The 21,472-nt window shown below is 38.8% G+C and overlaps 1 protein-coding gene across 1 annotated transcript; it reads right to left on the reverse strand.

Annotated features, from left to right (window-relative positions):
* Positions 1 to 604: 604 nt before the first annotated feature.
* Positions 605 to 19,636, reverse strand: gfpt2 (glutamine-fructose-6-phosphate transaminase 2). Its single transcript, XM_053323241.1, has 19 exons — positions 19,498 to 19,636; positions 18,106 to 18,213; positions 17,115 to 17,222; positions 16,642 to 16,767; positions 15,700 to 15,758; positions 13,455 to 13,589; positions 12,294 to 12,355; positions 10,378 to 10,457; positions 7,075 to 7,192; positions 6,705 to 6,868; positions 6,263 to 6,358; positions 5,686 to 5,783; positions 5,379 to 5,499; positions 4,971 to 5,128; positions 4,571 to 4,685; positions 4,001 to 4,128; positions 3,721 to 3,888; positions 3,322 to 3,483; positions 605 to 1,695 (listed from the first exon to the last, which is right to left on the reverse strand). The coding sequence occupies exons 1-19, from the start codon at positions 19,502 to 19,504 to the stop codon at positions 1,651 to 1,653; spliced, it is 2,058 nt and encodes a 685-aa protein (XP_053179216.1). The 5' UTR covers positions 19,505 to 19,636; the 3' UTR covers positions 605 to 1,650.
* Between the last annotated feature and the right edge of the window lie 1,836 nt (positions 19,637 to 21,472).

The raw sequence follows: 21,472 nt of genomic DNA on the forward strand, positions 1-21,472 counted from the left end.
TAAAACTTTTCGTGTCATGTCATGATTTGAGTTGAAGAGCCCAACCTAATTTACCTAAAAGTACAGTTTGAGATATTTTAAATTGAGCCTCTAATGCAGTTACAAGTGAAAGTTCAGCACTGAAGTCCTCCTCCACTCAAAAATGTTTTATTTTTTCTTTTATTTGAATGTTTAAGCTTCACTGTGAAGAGTATGTGCAAAGTTTTACACAAAAAGGCTATTTTCACATTCACAGGCTCAATTTGGAGCCAATCCTGGTCCAATATTCAGTTTATACAAGTGTAGCTACACTGAGACTGGACTTTACAGTGAAGGAGGGAGCACCCGTTAAACTTTTGAAATAAAATATATTTGTATAGGCCTATTTATAGACACTCTAATTTTATGAGAAGTATATGTTATTTTAAGGATTTTAACAAGATAATTGAACTTTGAGACTGAACTACTCCCATTTTAGCATGTAAATCAAACATCAGAAACACAAACTCAAATAAATAGTATTAACATTTCTCAGTAAGCCTACAGCAAATAGCAACAAAATGATTTTACTTACAATAAACAATAGCAGGTGGAGAAATAAGGAAAAACAGCTGCACACTTTCAGTAGAATGCTTTATCTATTTATTGATTGATAGTGCCTGTTTATCTATAAAATATACATTATAAAATACAATCATAGTTACAGATATAATTCAAACCCCTTCCTTAAAACCTATAAAATAAAAATCAGATAAATACAGAATATTATCATTATAATAAACCAATACAAACAGCTGACAAAACAAAAGTATTGTTAAAAGTCTCAAACATTTAAAAAAAATTATGCTGCATGATTGCTCTTTAAATACGTATGTTCATAGAAATGATCTGCCCTATGGTATGAAGAATGTCTGCAGAAAGGATCATGTTCTATCCCAAACTACCTTTGGAAACTGCTATTCTGTTAAACAGAATAGATATACAGTATATTTTAAATTAAAATGACATAAAAAATGTAGCAGAAACATGTGAAAAGATTAGAATCAAGTAATAATTTGTAAGCTAGATATCTTCTGCTGAAAATATTGTATTTACGGGATTACAGCCCATCAGGCACAGTGACTGGATGAATGTGCAATAAAATATATAATGAGATTTGAACTCTGGAACACAAAATGCCATAATCTAAAGGACAGAGGAGAAGCTCCCAAAGGACATACTAAATTCATAAAATAGGAATAGAATAAATCACTTCATTCATGATTGTGTACATTCATAATGTACATTTGGTCCCCATATTGCACAACTGTAAACACTTCAATATCCCATATCAATGCTTTTCTATTAAGCCTGTTGTGTATGTTTTTGGCTCAAGTCACAATAAGAAAAAGGCACAGCTTTGGATGTGTCAAAGTTGTTTTCATAGATTGTTCCACAAGGCCTCGATGGCACTGGTACTTCCTCAGCAGTGTATTGGTCGGACTTCACATTTCTTTTTTATAAAAAAAAGTCATTGTATCGTAAACCTCCCCCTCTCATTTGTCACAGTCTCTCTCACACTCAAACTCTCATCTGCACATGCAGACACACACACAAACACACACACATACACACACTGTAAATCTATGAGCCTTCCTTCCTGTCTCCTCTCTCGTGCGTTGTGAACTGTAATTACTCCACGGTCACAGACTTGGCCAAGTTTCTGGGACAGTCAACCTGCACAGAGAGAAAGCAGTTTGTTAGAGCAAATTATCTGTGATCGGTGATTCTGTGCTGTACACATTTCCCACTTTGCTACTTTGGAAACATTACATCATATTATAAGGCCATAGATGTGAAGATGTGCAATGATATAGATTTTGCTACATGTGTTATGTTACATAAAGTGTGCGAACACCGACAAGACTGACTGCATATTAATAAAGGAGCATACACATTTTATGCAAAAACAAGTGCACAATTGCAGGCTAGCAATGCACACATCGATGGCTGAGTCGCTGACAGTCCCTGACCCTCTTATAAGAAAATTAGCTACACTACTGTTAAATCATCATGGCGACATGTAAAGAATGGTGCTGTCCAACTTGGAGAGAGAGATGTCTCCAAAGACAAATGTGTAAACACTCAATTCACGGTATGCCTATAATTAAACATGAAACATTTAACAGAAAACAAAATCCTGAAGTGGTACTGCAGCTGCCATGAGACAGTGCAAATTGCACATATACACACACACACACATACACATGCATATACACATACCGGACAGCTTTAGCCAGCACAGCTAGCCCCGACAACCACCATACAATATATTAATAATTAATTAACTGCAGGCTATTACATGTAATACTTTCACAGAGTCACATGCTAAATTTAAATTAAATTCCTTGTAAGCGTATATTTTAATAAGAATAAAAATATAATCTTTAAGTTGTACCACCTGCTCCTACTTCTGGTAGAAAAAGCTTGAACCGCTGTATGTATCTAAATCATGCATATGCATATCATGACATTAAAACAAATACGCAATAGTATCAAATCCACGTGCAAATAGAAGCAACTGAAAACATTTCATTAGCAATTTAGGTGTGCAATATGTTTCAAAATATATACACATTCAAAACTCATATTCCTACACAGGTTTAAATTAGTATCATAATATAATCTTGATATTAAATATGTGACAATATTTACTGACCTACCTAAAATCATGTAATGAATAGTTAAATTCAGGCTAATTCATTGAGTCCAGTGGTTATACTGTATTTTAGTAAAACATAACCAATGACATTTGCAGTATTTAGACATGACAGTTACAAGAGGGTCCATGTGAAGCACTGCAGATTCTCCTCAGACCTCTCTCCTCAGTACACTCTCATGCAGGTATTATCGCCCCCATTGGTCAGAGGATGTATTGTATTTTCTTTTAGAAGTCAATTGCCAAGTCATAGTTCACAGAATATAATTATATGAAAACTATATATTAGAAATCTCATTATGAATTTTAGGGCCCTCAAGAGGGAGGTTTGCAGTTGGTCCCTTCTTGACAGTTATGACCCACAACACCTCCTGATTGGATTTCATAGAAAGATAATGACTTAATATTTGAATTGTATGGTCTTCCTTCTTTCTGGGACTCAGATTAGTAATCAACTAATAAACAGACAAGTTGACAGTCTCTCACACATCTCCTCAGAGCACAGTCGGATAAAAAGTGCACAAGTGGTTTATTACATAACACACATCTTGAAGAAAAAATATGCAAAGTATGAAAGATTGTGCTTTTATACACTGAGATATGGCACAGATGGATTGACTCAAAAAAATATGTTGTGTACTTACGTCAAATCCACGCAGCACAGCCAAGTGGAACGACATGAGCTGCAGGGGGATGACACTGAGGATGCCCTGCAGACAGTCCACAGTATGTGGCAGCTCAATGGTCTTGTATGCATTACTGGTCACTTCAGGGTCGTCTTGGCAACAGATGATGATGGGCCGACCCTGATGGAGAGAAAGAAAGAACATTTTTTTCCTATAACTTATCAAATTTATTTCCTGTGCACTTTTCCCCACATGTCTTAACTGTGCTCTGTGCTCTTTGCGATACTTTTGATGACTAATCAGTTATATCTTTGTTGAAGTTTATTCCCCTGTTACTCTCTGAAAGTCACGTTTTTGTGAATGTGTATGTATCTGTGCGTTTCATAAGCCCTATTAATGTATTTTTCCAGGACCTACCGCTCTGGCAGTGACTTGTTGCAGTGCATTCTGGCACTTAGTGTAGCAGGCATCTTTCATGATGATCATGATGACTGGCATGTGTTTGTCTATGAGTGCCAGAGGTCCGTGCTTCAGCTCACCGGCCAGGATGCCCTCTGAGTGCATATAGGTGATCTCCTTGATTTTCTGCATTAGACAAAAAAAGCTCAGTACATAATCCTGAATGCTCTGTTGTCATGATCATATCAATTTGCATCAAATTGTTTTTAAACATACTACAGAGGCATTCTCGACTTACCAGTGCCCCCTCTAGGCAGGTGGCATAGTTGAATCCTCGGCCCATGACCAGAAGAGACTTTTGCTCATACAGTTCGTTGGCAATGGCTTTGATCTTGTCATCCAGCGTCAACACCTTCTTTATCATGTCTAGGAGAGCAGAATAATAATGAATCATGTGGATGTGGAGGTCTTATAAAGACATTATGACAGTGTTTTGTTAGCTTGATTTGTCATATGTTGCTAAACATCACTGAGCATTAGCCTGGGTATACCCATGCTCTCATTCCAGTGAAATTCTACTTCGCTAAGAAAGTTAGTAGGGCTTTGAATACATCATTGTGTATCGTTGATATGATTGGCTTTAAGTTTGTCCAGTAGTGTACATAAGCATTTGATCGACATTCTTAGATCCCGCCTCAAATACCAGAAAATGAAAGGCTCCTCACCAGACCCTACCTCAATCTCACATCTCACGCGGTCTGGTATTAGCCAGGCTAACTGAGCATCTGCCTGTATAAAGATGTGTGCTTATGTTCAAACTGTGAAGGGCATAGGGTTGCTGTTTATTAGTGTTGCTTAAAGCACTGACCAGGTAGCACCTTGAGGCTGTTGATGATCTCCAGTCTTCTCTTCTGTAGGGAGAGTCTGTCCTCACTCATCATCAAGCCAAACATGGTGAGGGCCACAAACTGACTGGTGTACGCCTGGATCACACAAACACACAAGAAACACTCATATTACCAAGCTGCACTGAACAGTGTGGTATTAGCCTATTTAGAAAATAACACTGCTCTGTTATTGTGCAACTTTTATAGAGATGGATATTATCATTAAATTGTATGCAAAGTACTGTTAATACTGCTGGACAGCTTAGATCAAATAAGAAAAACGTGTGTGTTTTGCATGTTGCCGTTGCCAGATGAAAATGCTGTAAAATTTGACCGCTGTGTAAAGAAGTAAGGTTTAAGTGAATGTTGCAGAAACTGTACCTTTGTGCTAGCCACTCCAATCTCAGGCCCGGCATTGATGTGGACTCCGCAGTCTGTTTCTCTACAAATGGAGCTTCCCACAGTGTTGGTAATACCGACTGTCAGACCACCACGCTCCTTGCAGTAGCGCAATGCCATCAACGTGTCTGCTGTCTCTCCTGAGGGAGCAAAGGGAATGAAAAGATAAATGCTTATGATGCAGTATTAGGTACAGCACAAGGAGGCAACTGTTAAAAGTAATGATCATCAAAGGAGGATCATGCTGGAGCAAGTTTCATGAAAGACTTGTCATAGAAACAAAAGACTGAGTTTTTAAGGTAAAAAAGTAAACAAGTGACCTCAGGAGACAAAAATATGAGCACAGACTGACTACATGCAGGTGTCCTGTATTTTGTGTGTTGCTGTCACCTGACTGGCTGATGAAGAAACAGACATCATCTCTGAAAACAGGTGTGTTGCGGTCCAGGAAGTCACTTGCCAGCTCCACCATGACTGGCAGCTCTGTCAGCTCCTCGAGGATCTGTCTGGTCTGAAAATGATCAAAACAAAAGAAGCAACCACCATCATCATCATCATCCTTACACTCTTAACACAAATAACAATATCATGTATTAAACACTACCATATCTTAATCATTGAACTAATTATCAAAGACTGTCTGTCCTACAATATGCCATCATTTGAGCTCAACTTAATATTTGATCTCTCTACTCACAGCCACTGCAGCATGGAAACTAGTGCCACAGCCAATCATAATTAGCCGTCTGCAGCGCTTAATTTCTTTCAGGTGATCCTTTAGCCCTCCGAGAACCACTGAGGAAATAGAAAGTGAGACAGTTAGGTTACTTGAACCAGCATACTATTGATTCTCTGAACATCTCTGGTCTCTAAAGCATTAGCTATTGAATATGTTGTAATTCAACATATCTTGCATGTAATGTTTACAATTAAGAGATAGTAGAGTGAACAGTGATGTACAGATAGTACAGACAAGTCCAGTAAACAGTTTCAAATGTATGAAAAAATAATTTTGCATGTACACGTTTTACATGGATACTGGAAGATGACAGAGAGGGCGTTTAAATGTGGACTGCATTGATGTGCAAATAATGTATTATGACTGCACTTTAAATAAACAATTGTAAGAAGGGCACACAACAGATCCTGTGTGCATAACCTTAATCAGTCCTTGCTAATATTGATTCAAAGGATCAACAACTTGGTGGGGTGTCTGACACAACCTTAAACATTGAAGGCAGGGCAGGTTATAAGATTATAAAATCTCTGATCACCTGAATTGGAGTCGAAAAAAATCCGGCCTCTCATTGTGTTTACCACTGACTCCGGCTGCTCAAAGATCTCTTTCTGCATGAAGGCTTCAAAGTTTCCTGCAAAGGGAGAAGGAGAGTTTGGATTATGGACATGACACATCTTTTCAAGAGATAAGACAGAAAACAGAGTTATAAGGATCCAAATGCAAAGCAAAAAAAAACAGTAGTTTTATGTTATTTAGCCAGGAGAGGGCGTGCAAGTATAAATCTATTAACCAGGATTCATAGTGTCCATTACATACATGTTACTGTTTGTATGCTACAGAATTAGTTGGAGGCTGTTGTTAGTTTTATTTGTAACTTCTGAGCTCTTATATGCTCATATAATTTCCCTTTTAAGCAAAACTACTACTGTCATAAGCCCCACCAAATTCCAAACTGCTTTTTTGATCCATCATCTGACCTTTCATGATCTGTTGCAGCTCCATCTGTAGGGTCTGGATTGCCCTCACTGGGTCCTCACCAGCCTGTCGGTTGACCCTATGGATGGAAAGGTTCCCTCCGGTCACAACTGCAACGTCATTATCCTCCAGGTACAGCACTTTGTTGGTGTGCTCAATAATGGCACTGTGAATTGAGGAAAACACATAGACATGGTGATGATGTCTTTTAGTGTGATTTAAATGGTACTATACATGTTTTGTTTTTGTGGAATATTGTTCTTGTATTTGAAAGATCCGGTGGAGAGGAAAGAAGTCAGTGACAAATGAGAATTCAATGATATTTTCCCATGATAGATACATTACAGGTCACGCAGATGATTGGTTTCTCACCTGGCGTCAGAGGCAAAGTAATACTCCACAGCCCTGCCATCCCCCACAGAGCTGATGCTATTGGAGCTGTCAGAGCGGTTGTGGCTGTTCTTCTCCTGGACTCCCTCCTTGTGGAGACCTATAGGGTCAAAAGTCAGAGGACAAGTGTCAGAGGTCGCACAGTGGCTTTGAGTCACTAAAACAATCAAGATGTAGTCATTGCTTAAATTCTTCCTCACAACTGCCAGATGTAGTCAGGTCACTGCTATGGACATAGGTTTGATGGGTTGTGAAATTCTGATTCTATGGTAGGATTGTAAGAGGAAACTTCCAGATGGCTTTATGGTAACAAATGAACAAGGAGTGAAAATGATGTGATAGGCTTATATCCTGTGAAAACAATCAGTGCATATCATCATCAGTGTAGTTCTGTTTTGCTGAATGTGTGTATTTCTCCTTTTTCAGGGCTGAGGGGGAAGAGCAAGTCATCTTCCTGATCACAAGGACAATCCTCTCCTTAGTTTACAATAGGACTGGCATAACTTAGAGCCAGTCATGGTTTTATTAGGCAGTTTCACCATGGTGTTTATATGTTGTTTAGTACACAAAGTAAATTAAATTATGTGATAATAAAGATATGCGTCACTATACAACTTGTCATCTTCACATGTATCGGTGAAAAACATAAAGTGTTATAAAAAGAGTGGGCCAGAAAGCATTGGGAGTGTTTTTAGCCATTAAAACGACACACCCAGCTTGGCTCTCTCCTGGCATCAGACCACCTCTGCCTTGGACTTTGGACAGGCCTTACTTCAGCCATCATGAACCATAAATATAAGGTAAACAGATAAGACAGTAAAGGCACAGTCCAATGCACAATAGAGGCAGCAAAACTTTATTTTAAAAAAACAGGCAAGTTGTTGCTAACATTAAATAATCGTGTTGACAGATGTTTTCTTTGAAACACATGTGTTATATATCTGTAAACATTACAAAGGATCTCAAAGCTGGTCTCTGTTTGGGTGACAACCGCGTTCTCTGCAGGAAGTATATGAATGAAGAACAATTCCCTTTAAAGTTACCCACAGACATATATATATGGTATGGAAAAATGGCTTTTTAATAAAGTTTTTCTAACAGAATTATGGCGAAATGAATAACAGAGCCACAAAACATATTGTAGTACTTATACAGTTGGCCAAGAGAATCATTCTGATAGAGTCAGTATGGATTTGATACAATACATCTGAGACAATGTATAGAGCAACATTAACCTCCTATAAGAAAGACTCCCTTGGTAGGATATATGTTTATAGCTACTATATTGTGTAAACTGGTGAACTCTGACTGCTAAATGAAAAGTCTTATCCTGTTAAATGGGAATTAACAATGACTATCTGTGCAACATGGTTTATTAATCTGTAGTATATCAATGAGCCACTTGGTTTTACTTGGTGACATTTCTTTCATTGCTGTGGACATATACAACGTAGTTCATTTTGACTCAATCCCACATATATAATCCTGCTGCTGTAAATAACTCACTAGTACACCAAATCAGTGGCTGAAAATAGTCCCTAACAAATATTTACTCTTTCCTCCTGTTTGAATAATGGTACCTAAAACCTACAGTGCCTGTTTCAGGAAATGACTTTAGACTTTAAAAAAAAGAAAAAGAAAGTATATTCATGACTCATTTTTCAAGATTCACAACTTCAGCAGGAATGAATGTGCACGAGGCTGAGAGACAGACACGTTGTTGCTTTTGGTCTTTTCATGGGATTTGTTGGCAATAAGGATATAGTGTTTAAAAGTGGTTTTAGAATAGGTAAGACATGCAACACATTTTATGTGTGTTTTATGTTTCCTTTGGCATTTATTCTTTATACATGTGTGCTGTGTTATGACCAAGGAAGCAGCTCTTTGTCCACCTAACTCCAATCCACACATCTTCAACAAAACGACATCTAAGATGTCTAAGATGTATATGACAGAATGTGGAGCTAAACACAGACTGTTATATTGACAGGACTTTTTTGCCAGGGCACCAGAGAACCCCCTACTGTTTGTGATAAGTACGATGGGATCTTTAATGACCGCAGTGAGTCAGGATCTCAGTTTAATGTGTCATTCAAAGGACTGCATGTCCTACAGCATGGTGTCCCCCTCACTACACTGGGGCACTGAGGTCTATTAGAACCAGAAGGAAGACTGCCCCCTACTGGCCCACAAACACCCCTTCCAGCAGCAAGTTAGGGCCCTTTCACACCAGAAAGTCCAAACCAAGGTTTAAGTTTTCATTACATTTTATGCATTTGATCTGATGTGGTTGTGGTTTCACATTGCATTTATACAAGTGCACTAAAGAACTTGACATGACATACCAATACCCTGATGTCATCACTTGTGTACGCTGAGTCTACATACAGTATACTTGACATTGATTGGTTTGCAGATAGGCGTGTGTCTGAGGTAGGCATGTTTTCAATTCAGAAGCTAGCCTATATACTGTACCATTTGAATTAATGGAGAAAAATGAATGAACAGATTCATTTCATTGCCACTATATTATGTTATAATACTATAAATGCTACAGTTTCTTTAACTTGAGGTGGCATTGATTTCGTATTTAATATCCTCTCTCTGATCCTCTCTAAAAAAAACCTTGAAAGTGTTGGCATTTCTATGAGTCCAAAAGTCTGAATCATCCAAAAGATGTTTTCACTCTAGAAACAAAAATTGAACTTTTTTCACTGGACCAAGGTTCAGCTGTTGGTCCAGACTGTGGTCTGGAAGAGGTTTCACACCTGTAATATAGGTTTGGATCAAACTGAAAAATCCCAAACTCTGGACCAAGCAAGGTAGATATGAAAGTGCTGTCAGTTTTCCCTATGACGTCACTGATACAAGTACTAGCCAAGCTACGCATGCTTAGCTTCAGTCATTAGGCAGAAACAGGGTTTCAGCAGGTTCATGTGACAATACATTGAAGAACTCTTATCGGGTATGACTTATATAATTTATTATCTGGGTGACTGTTGGAGTAGCCAGATACAGCTCAGAGGCACATGTGCTGTAAGGTTATTATCAACAGGAACAAGATTATTCTAGACATTTTAATGTGCTATTCAATTTGATAACAAAATACTGGATACTGTCAGGTATGTAATTCTCACATTTAGTTTGTCTATCTAATCTCTGCATATGCTGTTGTGAACGTGTGCACCGACAGTATGTCTGTGTGTGAGAGTGCATTTAGGCAGAGATTCAGGGTGAAGTGTAAGCGGATAATGGCAGACAGAGAGAGGGAAGAACACAGCTCACCACTGTTGTACTGGATTGGGATGTGTTCGGTCAACAGCTCATGCTCGCTTCGCACACCAATGAGCAACGGACTTCCTCTCCTGCCGGGACAAGAATGAAGCAGGCATGGAGAGAGAGACAGAGAGAGGAAGAGTGTGGGAGAAAGGACAGGATTATGCTTCACAGACACACAACAATGCCAGACACACACTCTCATGTTGTACTTTGTTATGAATGTTGAGGCAATTTGACTGTATTATCCCAAACAAAACAAAATTTCCCTGGCACGACTCATGATCTCTCCTCTCTATTCCTCCATCTATTCATTTTTTCATCCTTCTACCAACTCAAATTCTTTCTTTGCAACATTAATTTCATACAATTATAAGGTTTGTTTCCCACTAGGTCTTATCTTGAACATAGAAACTGATCCTTCTTCTGTCTCAATCCCTCTAGGATTTCCTCACAGATCTTGGACCAAGTCAAACTGCTTCCTCATTGGCTTAGTGAGTCTATGTGGGCTTCTATGATTGGCTGTGAATGCAGAGAAGGTGCAATCACATGTGGACTAGACAGGTGAGAGAGTAGGGTGTGATAGATCTAACCTTAAGTTCAATGGAAGCTTTACATGCTCATCTTGTGCACTTAACAGTATATACAGTACATCAAAACAAAACCTCTTCATGGTGAGTTGGTAATGATACAAGGCTCTTGTAAGTCCAAAATGCCTCTCTTTATTTCTTCTTTTCCCCTCCCTTCTTTCTCTGTCTGGATCCCTCTTTCTCTCTCTAGTTAAGCTTTCTCTGGGGCTCGGCTACACTGACGTAAGACCACGGGTTGTTTTAAGGGGTGTGGGGCTTGAAAAGGGAGGCTTGCAAACAGAAACATGTGGTCGCTATCCAATACAATATTTACCCTAAGGGAGGGAGAGACGAGAAGAAGGGAGGCAAAGGCGAATGAAAGAAAAGTAAGAGGTGCTGTTGTAGAAATAGACAGAATGGAGGAACAACAGAATCGGACAAAGCAGGAAATGCTAAGAAGAGAGTAGAAGTCCTGCCAGAAGTTTGATCCTTGACGACAAAGGAGGGTGACTAGCATCACTAAACAAACATTCCTCTATCATGGACAACAATGCTGACAATTCAACAAAACTACAACTTCAGCCAACTACATTATCTTTATTGAGTTTATCCAAACCGGTACAGTAAATTGTCATCAGCTATCAGAAATCTCTCTTGCGAAACTACAAGCAGGAAATGGACAACCAAGAATTTATTACCCATGCCAACACTGGCATTGCCAGTAAACCTCTTTGCATAAACTATGAATTATAGCCTGCTTATCTCTATGTCTTTGCCCTTCTGCCCTGCTTCCAAGTCTCTCACTCCTTTGCTCCAGCACCCTCCCTCTCTCTGAAGCATGACGGCTCACTGAACCAGGAAAGGTATAAAGTAAGATAAAATGATGAGAGGTGATTAACCAGGAGTCCTGCTGGCAGGGGCATTTCCCCCGAGCCGAAACAGGAAACTCTCTAGTCTCTCCGTTAATGAGTCACAGAGAAGCAAGTGGAGGGCCAGCAGCCCAGAGGCCAGAGGCCCAGGAGGTAAAGAGGGAAACTGAACCTCTGCTCTGCTCTCTCTCTCTGACTGGGTCCTAAGACACAGATAGGATTGGTTCATGCAGTCTGATGGGAATTTAGGCAAACTTAAGTGCTCAAAAACAGCAGAATTACCCATTATCATAAGCAAAGCACATACCAGAGATAAACCACGAATGAATCAAAGGTGTCTCCTAAAATCATATTTGGGATTGCTTCACAATGACAATAATAAGGATGACTCATTTCCAGTGAGTTTGTATCATTGCACAGATACTGGACCAATATGTGTAGTGAAATGTCAGCAGTAGTGTGTGTGTATGTGTGTGCACATACTGACCTGGTGGACACAGCCTCTCCAGGGAAGTGACGGCTTTTAAACACCAGAGCAAAGGCTCCCTCCTGAGACGGAAAGAAGCAGAGAAAATGTAAAGTTTACATGAGCTTGGTGAAAGACTGACAATACACAAATGTCAGAGAGGAGGAGGAAAAACAATATATAATGTAACTCTTAACAATGTAGTGCTAATCAAGTATTCCTAGAAAGAGAGAGTAACAAACATTTTGTGAACACAAAGTTTCTTCTGGCCCTGTGGGGTTTAGTAGTAGTGGTGGGGGTGTGGTTGAGTGTTGGAAAGGATAGGGGTATGGTTTGGGGGGGAGTGGGCGGTGGTGATGGAAATAAGACCTCTATTGTATAACATCAGCTGTGTTTCGAAAGCACAGACTGCATTGCCGCCAGTGTTGGTTAGAAGCAGAACTGGCTGTTTGTGTGTGTGTGGTGTTGAAAGTTTGGTGTGTGGGTGGGGTGGGGGGGGGGTGAGGGGGGGGGGCATGTCATGGTTGTAGTAAGGCTGTTGTGAGTCGTATTATCTGGTTCCCATTACACCACATTCAAAATGGCTGCTATTGCCTCCTGTGATCTTCTCAGGAGAGAAAACCCAAAAGAGTAAAACTCTGACGCCTAAAAGTCACACAATGGAAAAAAGAGGCTTGCTTCACCTCACCCAAAGAATCTGTTTCTGTAAGAGGTGATGTCACTTGTGATGCTGTGAGGATGGTTGCCATAGAGGCTGTTTTGTGATGGTGTTTTAATGGGCAAGAAACTTAAGCAGTTTCACAAACTGTAGAATTGGCAAATGAGTGAGTGACTGTGTGTGTGTGTGTGTGTGTGTGTGTGTGTGTGTGTGTGTGTGTGTGTGTGTGTGTGTGTGTGTGTGTGTGTGTGACTGGACAGTGACACATATAATGACACTCAGTGACATGATGCTGTATCTCATAGTTACCAGAGAGCTGTTTATAACAGTTTTTGTCTTTAAAAATGCCACAAAAACTGTGGAGAGAGGAAATAAGATTGAAGTTCTCATATTGTATAATATTAATTAAAAAAAAGAGTAGTATATTAACTGAACCTGTGTCCTGCTGTTTGTGGTTGTGTGTGTTGTTTTTTTTATAGAGCAATCAGTGTTGTCAGTGATGTGTTGACGTGTGAGCTACTCACCAGCTGCTGAATGACCCTCTCTACCAGTGTGGAGAAGGTGACGCTGTCATTCTCCCGGTTGTCATAAACATATTTGATCAGTTTGGGAATCACCTCAGTGTCCGTCTCTGACTCAAACTCATATCCCTTGGTGATCTGAGGTAGGTAAGAGACACAGTATATAGTTAATTAGTTAGTTAGTATATAGTTGTATAGTTAATATATTAACATGTACGTATAATTTTGACATAAACACACAGAGGATATAAAGTTTGTATACATGTGCCACAGACCTTTCAAAATGACTCAAAAACCATTACCGTAAAAATGACAGTTACAAAACAAGATTATTCTCATGTCAATTTTATGATCTGTATGCATATTAAATATACACACAAAGACTGTATTTTAACAAACAATTCAGTGATCATGTATATCTGCAAAGCTATATGCGAACTTATGAACTGAGAGGTAATTGAAATAACGAGTGTGACTTTTTTTCTTACGCCACTGGTGTGAGTGAATAGCTATTTACCTAAAGAAGTTGAGGAAAGGTTCCTGCTGCTATTTATCCCAGTAAAAAAAGTATAAAGACTAATGTGTAAAGAAATCACTGTTGAAACATTCTTAGCTTATTAGTGGCAATATATAAGAGATAGTTCTGGTGCTGAAATCTGGAGTGCTTCAAGAGAATGATAAAACTCAGATTCTCTGATTTTTCTTCTCCATAAACATAAAGACATGCAATTATAGTTTTGTGTCTCTGTTGTTGCATTCTTGAAATATACATAGCACTGCAACCCCCCCCCTTGGTCATGCCAAATCAAAATGAATGCCACACACATCTACATTTTCTTCACCACCACATACAATTGATATTTTTAATACTGAGTTTCAAAATGTACATTGTAGCAACATGCCCTTCACCCCAAGGTACCATAATAACCAGCATAATATTACTGTAGTATTATGCAATGACTTTAGACTTTTTAGAGTCCGTTATAAAAAACATATTTTTCACAAAAATATAAAGAATAAGTCTTTAATTCTCTTTTTTCTTATTTCATCCATGATAATCAACAAGATGAAAACTGAGCTACATTGTCAAACTTGACCATATCCATTACTCGAAACCAGTGTCAGTGGGTGAAATGGTCAAGAACACGGCACAGCTGTAATGAAACCTTTTGTTTGTTCTCTCCCAGTGATTCTTCATACTCTAACTGCGTTCATGTTTTGTCAAAGCTAAGGTCAATCTAATTATAACATATTACATCTGCCACACCTTTGAATCCTAATTATCTCAGTCAATAGTAACATATAGTGAGTCTACTTGGCTACCAGGTCAAACTGGTTGTTGATGTTACGAATGTTATACTCCAGTACAAGAAGATTATGCAAAGCAGTGGATTTAGCAGAAGCTACGCTAACAAATATGCAGTATTACCATATTGATGCAATAGAGTAGGATAGCAAAGGCAACTAGATATACAACCAGAAGATTTACCAACATACATGGTGATAAGTTATCATAAATGATAGGTCAAGTAAGAATATAATAATAAAATAGAATACTATAACTGTAATATAATACAAACAGAGCTGACACTGCAACACAGTTTCTCTCCTTTTATGTGTAAGAGTATCACACTTCAGAAAGAACAGTGGTAGAAATAACAGGGAGCTAAATTGTCCTTATTGCCTAGTATTATGGCTGCTTAATACCTTTGATCTATTATTCCCTAAACTGTTATCACAGCCAGTAGCAAGTAAAAGAAGCACAGTTTCTAAATGCACACTTTACTATGCTTCGACTTTGGCCTGGCGGGTTGGTCAAATGGCTGTGATTGGCTGGATGACGAGTCAGTCAGCCTAAGTTGAAAAATAGGTAGACTGTCATGTACTGTATGGGGAATTCAGTTTTGTTTCATCACCTCAGGAGAAGGTGTGTGTGTCTGTGTGTGTTTGGGGGGGTTTCATGTTTCTTTGAAAATGCAGGAGTAACACCCACTGCACCAATGCACCTGGTTACCTAGGCAGTAGACATGCTGACTTATATAGCAAGCTTAACTGAATCTACATAACTAATGATATAGCCAGCAGTTTACATTTGTCTAACCTATGGACAGTGTCGGTATTTAAGTCTACTCTGAACCATGGGCTAAACAGAGTCACATTACAGTACATTGACACATCATATATTATTTAGTATTATATAATATATGATATATGAATTGTTTGACTCCTTTATAATAGGGTGACCTACCAGGTACTCCTTCAGCTCCTTGTAATTGGTGATGATGCCATTGTGGATGACGACAAACTCTGAAAAAAGGCAGCGAGAGTGAAAAGATTAGATAAAGGGGCTAAAGGACAAAAGCTAGTATTAGTGAAGTTGTAATAAGACCTCTTGTATGTTCTCTCCTATGGATACTTCATACTTGAACTGCATCCATGCTTTGTCAAAGCTAAGGTTGAACTAAAAATAGCATTTAACATCCGCCACACCTGTAGAGCCTAACTATTCCAGTCAACTGGACTATTCCAGTCAACTGGAAAGTATGGCAAGTCTGACTGCCTACCTGGTTTAACTTGTTGTTGTTCAAAGAATGTTACTGCAAAGCAGTGGAAATAGTAGACTATAGTAGATAGTAGAATATAGTAGTATAGTAGAATAACAAAATGAACTATAAGACACAAAAATACAAGGTGATAAGTTATGATAAATAGCAATAAAGAAAATGTAATATAATACAAACAAAGGTCAAGTGGTAAGTTTCTTTCCTTTTCTGTGTGAGAGTATCACACTCTAGACTTGTATGAAGTTACATACCATGGTCTAAAGCCAAGGTACATTATTGATAGACCTATGAACAGGGCACACTAATGGCAAAGTGATGGATTTACAGTTGATTAGAATAGAAGGTGTGTGTGAGTTATATAACAGAGGTGATTGATGTCTTAACCTTCTACTTTAATGCCCAGCTAAAACATGCTGGTTATTATTATAAACTGACAAATAAATTATTCATAACCTGGGAATAATAGAGTGATAAGGAAACACAACATGTTTTATCTTTTTTTTCAATGATAAGCAAATGAAGCTAGTGTTTTACATTGAAGCTACTTTTACCAAAGTTCCTACATGTTTTGAGAAGATTTATGTTTATATACTGAACATGTGAGCATACATGAAAGTACAAATTACCGTTATTCTTGTCAGAGCGATGAGGGTGGCTGTTGACAGCGCTCGGCTCTCCGTGTGTGGCCCAGCGAGTATGAGCGATGCCAAAGTGTGTGCAGAGCTCCTCATCCAGGTCCAGTGAGTCTTTCTCTGAAACAAGCGAAACACAACACCACTCATGAACAGACTACAGAAGATTTTAATGGCAGAAAAAAGCAGCACATGATGCTTGATGAGGAGAGGATGGACTTTTGTAGATTTTCCTCAAAATGTTTGCATGAAGAAAGGATGAGGAAAATAAAACATTTAACAATAACAACATTCTGAAATAACCGTAACCAACTAAATGAAGCTTATTCTGCCCATATACATGGAGTACAGTCACTAAAGGCACATTTACTATCTTCATGCGATCATGCAAAAAAATCCATTTACTTATTCATTGATACACAAAATATCTGCTAAGACACACATAAGTTAATGGTGCAATAACCCACTGTATAATTCCTCATCCAAAGCCTTGACCTTCCCCCTCTGCTTGATCAGACAGATGGTGTTGCCATTGATGTCAGGTTTTGTCTTGTTTGGGCCATCCACAGCTATACCTGCAAAGAGAAATGAAATGTGTACTTTTATAGAGTCATGGAGAAAGAAACTAAACACACAGCTGTCACAGATTCAAGCATTCTGAATAATTTAATTGTGGTGAGAGGTCAAATTCAGCTTTAACGTCTTCAAGAAAAGTTATTAAGGAAGTTCATCTTGAGGATGAAGTACTTCTGTGTCTGAATTATTCATTGTGTGTGTGTTTAAGACACGTTGTTTAACAGCAATGAAAGGACCTTTTAGTCCTGTGGCTTCATCCTGCTCAAATAGGATGAACAAACACAAAGCGTGCACACATATAGGTGTGTTTTTCTGGTGCATGTGCACAATATTAAATATCTAGATGGCAAGAGGTTCCAAAGTTTGAAGTTATAGGAGCTTTCCAATGTGCAGTGCGAGTACTTCCTCTCCTGTTTATCACTTAAGGTGTGCCTAAATGGCAGCTGCTTCACTCTGTCAAAGTCGTTGTTGGCGTCACCTGTTATTCAAGTCACACATCATTCCATTCTCAATTATGGATCATCGACAAGCAGTGCTGTAGGGAGCAGTTGTAATAATTGGGATGCTGTCATGTTCTCACTGTACCACACCAATGAGTGACTATGGCATTCACTGATAATCATTAAACATGATTCATCGATCCGTTTATTCCAACAATAAAACAAATATTGTTTTAGTAGTGTCTAAACTCACTCAAATCATAAAATGTTTTAGTTTTTTTGACCACAGTTAAATTTGACCACAGTTAAATTTTGCCTTGATTAATTTTGGATGGATGTGACACACAGGTGCTGGCAAGAATACTAAGCTTTTGTGCCTGATATGTGTGTACGCATTCATGCACGCATATGTTTGGAAACGCTGTGAAGCTGAGTGTCTCACCTGCTGAATCGTAGCCTCTGTACTCCAGTCTCTGCAGTCCCTTCAATAGCGTCTCAAATATCTCCTTTCTGGTGCGAGGCACTCGATAATTCAGGTAGGCAAAGATCCCTTTTAGAGAGAGAAAGAGAAACACTTTAATTATCTGGGATGTTTAAACTTGTAGGCAGAGTTTCACAATTTTCTGACTAAATCCTTGATCATTTGTTTGATGATGAATCTTTCCTACATGAACGATATTTGAGCAAACAGTGGCCATTTTACTGACAATAATATCCATATTATATCCACTCTGGTTTGTTAATTGGTCATTAAGGGGGGCATGGCTGCTTAGTGAGGCTCTTAACTTTCCACTTTATAATTTGTATCATCTGTAATCTTTACCCAAGTTGTTCACCTAATATGCCTGGGAAGCAAGCACACAGCAGGGAGAATGAGAAACCAGAAACGGCATCTAATTACATTTAATTACACAAGTTAGTCAAGATGATGCCTCTTTATATTAGATCAAAATAATAGTGTGTATACAGCATGAGGCTACTGGGTATGTTGTCCGTTTATGTATATATATATATATATATATAGAAACTGCTACCTCCCCTACTGTGTGTGTGTGTGTGTGTGTGTGTGTGTGTGTGTGTGTGTGTGTGTGTGTGTGTGTGTGTGTGTGTGATCGCGCACGTACGTCCTATAGGAATGTTCCGGGAAGCTCTGCTCCCGTTGGCACACAGCTGGCCATTGACGGACGCACATTGCGCACAGTGTTGGAGCAGCCAGGTAGGCAGGTTGTGGTCAACTCCCACAACCTTGGCCTCTTCCTTGCAGAAGCGAGGAAAGGCCGAAGGACTGTTAAAGATTTACTTTGGGCTATAAACGTCCCCGTTCAACAGTTGCACACGCGAGAAGTTGTCAAAAGTTGCCAGACGCAGTATCGGGCTCAACTTTACGTTGCTGTGGTGCGTGGATGTGAGTCAGTCACTTCAGTGACGTAGGATAATGACATTTAGTCGCATCTCATTTGAAGATTAACTGGTATGACTTGACTGTTCTGCAGTCCACACTAGGGAGGAAAAAATACTGACACGTAGCAGTTGTGCGTAAAACTCTTCAGGAATCCACACAGTTCAGAAAACAGATTCCCCCATCAGAGCTCCCTCCCCCGCCCCCAAGTGTTGTGACCGCAACTGTATCAAGATCGGGAAATGTACATGATGCCAATTAAATCTGATCACCCCGCACATTTCTGGATTTATCGTGTAGTTTACATGCTTGACATCGGTACTGTAGAAAGCCACTGGAAACTGCAGGAGTCCGTCAAGGCGATTTCAATGCGTAACAATCATTCCAATAAGCTTAACACAATATTAAGTCGACAAAAAAAAACAACAACCTTACCACACATGTCTCAAGCTTTGCCGTCGTTACTGGACACTGTTTTGTTAGAACACCACTTGTAGTTTCCCAGTCAGAGTGATGCTTCGGCTTCTCTCGTGTGAAATCCAGTACAACACTCCCACTTTGCATTTAAATGCTGTTTCCTGGACCGGCAAGCAGTCCCACCTACTAGCGCCTCCCCTGTCCTGTCAACAGCCTCCTGCTTCCTCGCAGGTGTTCACCACTTCATTTGACATAGATGGATGGGCTCCTATTACCTCAATTATTTGTCAACCGTCCAAGTTAACGTCACCATTATTGAAATGTTTGAGTACTCCCAACGAGGAAACAAAACCTTAGGTGATGGTTCAGTTAGATTTGAGCTATACAGTATACCGTCGAGCATCTCATTTATTTAGCTAAGGTTGTCTTTTTGTACTGATGTCTTTGTATCAACTTGAAGTGTTTTCACCTAACTTTGTATAAAGAATCAGAAACACAGAAACTGAATCACAGCCAGCAGTTAGCCTTTAGTCTAATCTGGGAGACTACTTGGTTCTTTCTACCCGCTACTTTTGCATAATAAAATATTTGCTATCTACTCCTTTAAAACCATTGTGCTCTGTAGCCTATATCACATTAATAACAAAAAGAAAAAAAGTATAATTTGTGCTTGATATTGGTGAATATGATTAAATGCAATGTTATGACAGATGGGACACTCATATTTTTTGGAGACACAATTTATGTTTTTCTATCAATTTACTACTTAGGTCAACTGTTAACTAAATTGTACTGTACTTAAACAGAGGGAATAGTTCATAAGGAATGAACAAGGAACTAAATTAATCTAATTAATGAAACCAATTCTGCATGTCCTAAATTAAAAACTAAAAAGTGCAACTGAAAGCTTAAGGCAGATGACTTAGGGAAACACAAAAATACTGACAACAAGAACTAATGTAATCTTCATTTGATTTGAAATTTGACTCAGGTATAATATTAATAATTCTCATAATTCCTAATGACCATCGTACCTGTGCTGCTGACGATACGTGACTTACCTTAATAAAGTTCTCAACTCTGTGTTAAACTACTACTTAAAGTCTGAAGCCCCAGAGCTGTAGGCTCATTGTGTTGTTTTCTGTAATATGTTAAATTCACTGGGCGGGCTATTGGCCCATATGGGTTCAACAGTGCTGTTGAAAAATACATTTGAACTCCAGGTGACAACCTTTGTAGCAATCTTGTACTTGACCTTTTTCCCACAGTCAATGATGAAATGTTTAATTTTGAGAGGCACCTGGAAGAAACTACAAGGGAAGAAGCTCCAGAGTCAGAAGCATAGTTATGTTTATGGCCTAGAAATGAAACAGTTTAGGTCACACACATATCAGTTTAGGTCATTGGTTCAGTGTTATTCAGGAACTACTTATTCTAATTTGACATCACTTAACTATTTCCGCATTTGTGCTCCTCAGTTCTCGTTAAAAAGCAAATATTTCCTTCATGCATACCTTGAAGGAGGAGTAATGAAGCGTTTGAAGAACAAGTTTCATTGATTTAAAGGAAATCTCATGTTGAAATCTATTTTCTTTTTTTATTCAGTGGCACGTATTACTACAAACCTGCATTGCCAAGGAACCCGCAGACGCAGTGGAAAGTACCAAATCTTGTTTGGCATAGGAGTGACTTTGAGATTTGCTCTGTGTGTAATAATAAGTGATGATGATGTGATGCCAAGCAAAACCTAGAGCAATAAGGCATGATAGAAACTCATTGCATTGGACGTTTATGGTATTTTATTGCACAAATATGTGATTTATTTTAAAGAAGCTGAAGGAGTCAGTCCTCTATTATTCTTTGCCGGATGATTTTTTATTATCTATGGAATATTTCCTGGACTCTGGAACATTTGAGTTCAGTTGCCTGGATAGCTGGGATACTGTGGCTGTAATAATAACAGGAAAATATTTTATAGTCCCAGGTAACAGAT

Source organism: Scomber japonicus, chromosome 8 (assembly GCF_027409825.1).
Source record: "Scomber japonicus isolate fScoJap1 chromosome 8, fScoJap1.pri, whole genome shotgun sequence".
NCBI classification, from domain to species: domain Eukaryota; kingdom Metazoa; phylum Chordata; class Actinopteri; order Scombriformes; family Scombridae; genus Scomber; species Scomber japonicus.

Excerpts from the sequence above, each read along its gene's own strand:
- gfpt2 (XM_053323241.1), bottom strand. Across the intron at positions 4,686-4,970 it reads TTGGAGTGGCTAGCACAAAG|GCGTACACCAGTCAGTTTGT; the intron begins GTACAGTTTCTG and ends TGTGTGATCCAG. Across the intron at positions 1,696-3,321 it reads CTGTGCTGCGTGGATTTGAC|GTTGACTGTCCCAGAAACTT; the intron begins GTAAGTACACAA and ends CTCTCTGTGCAG.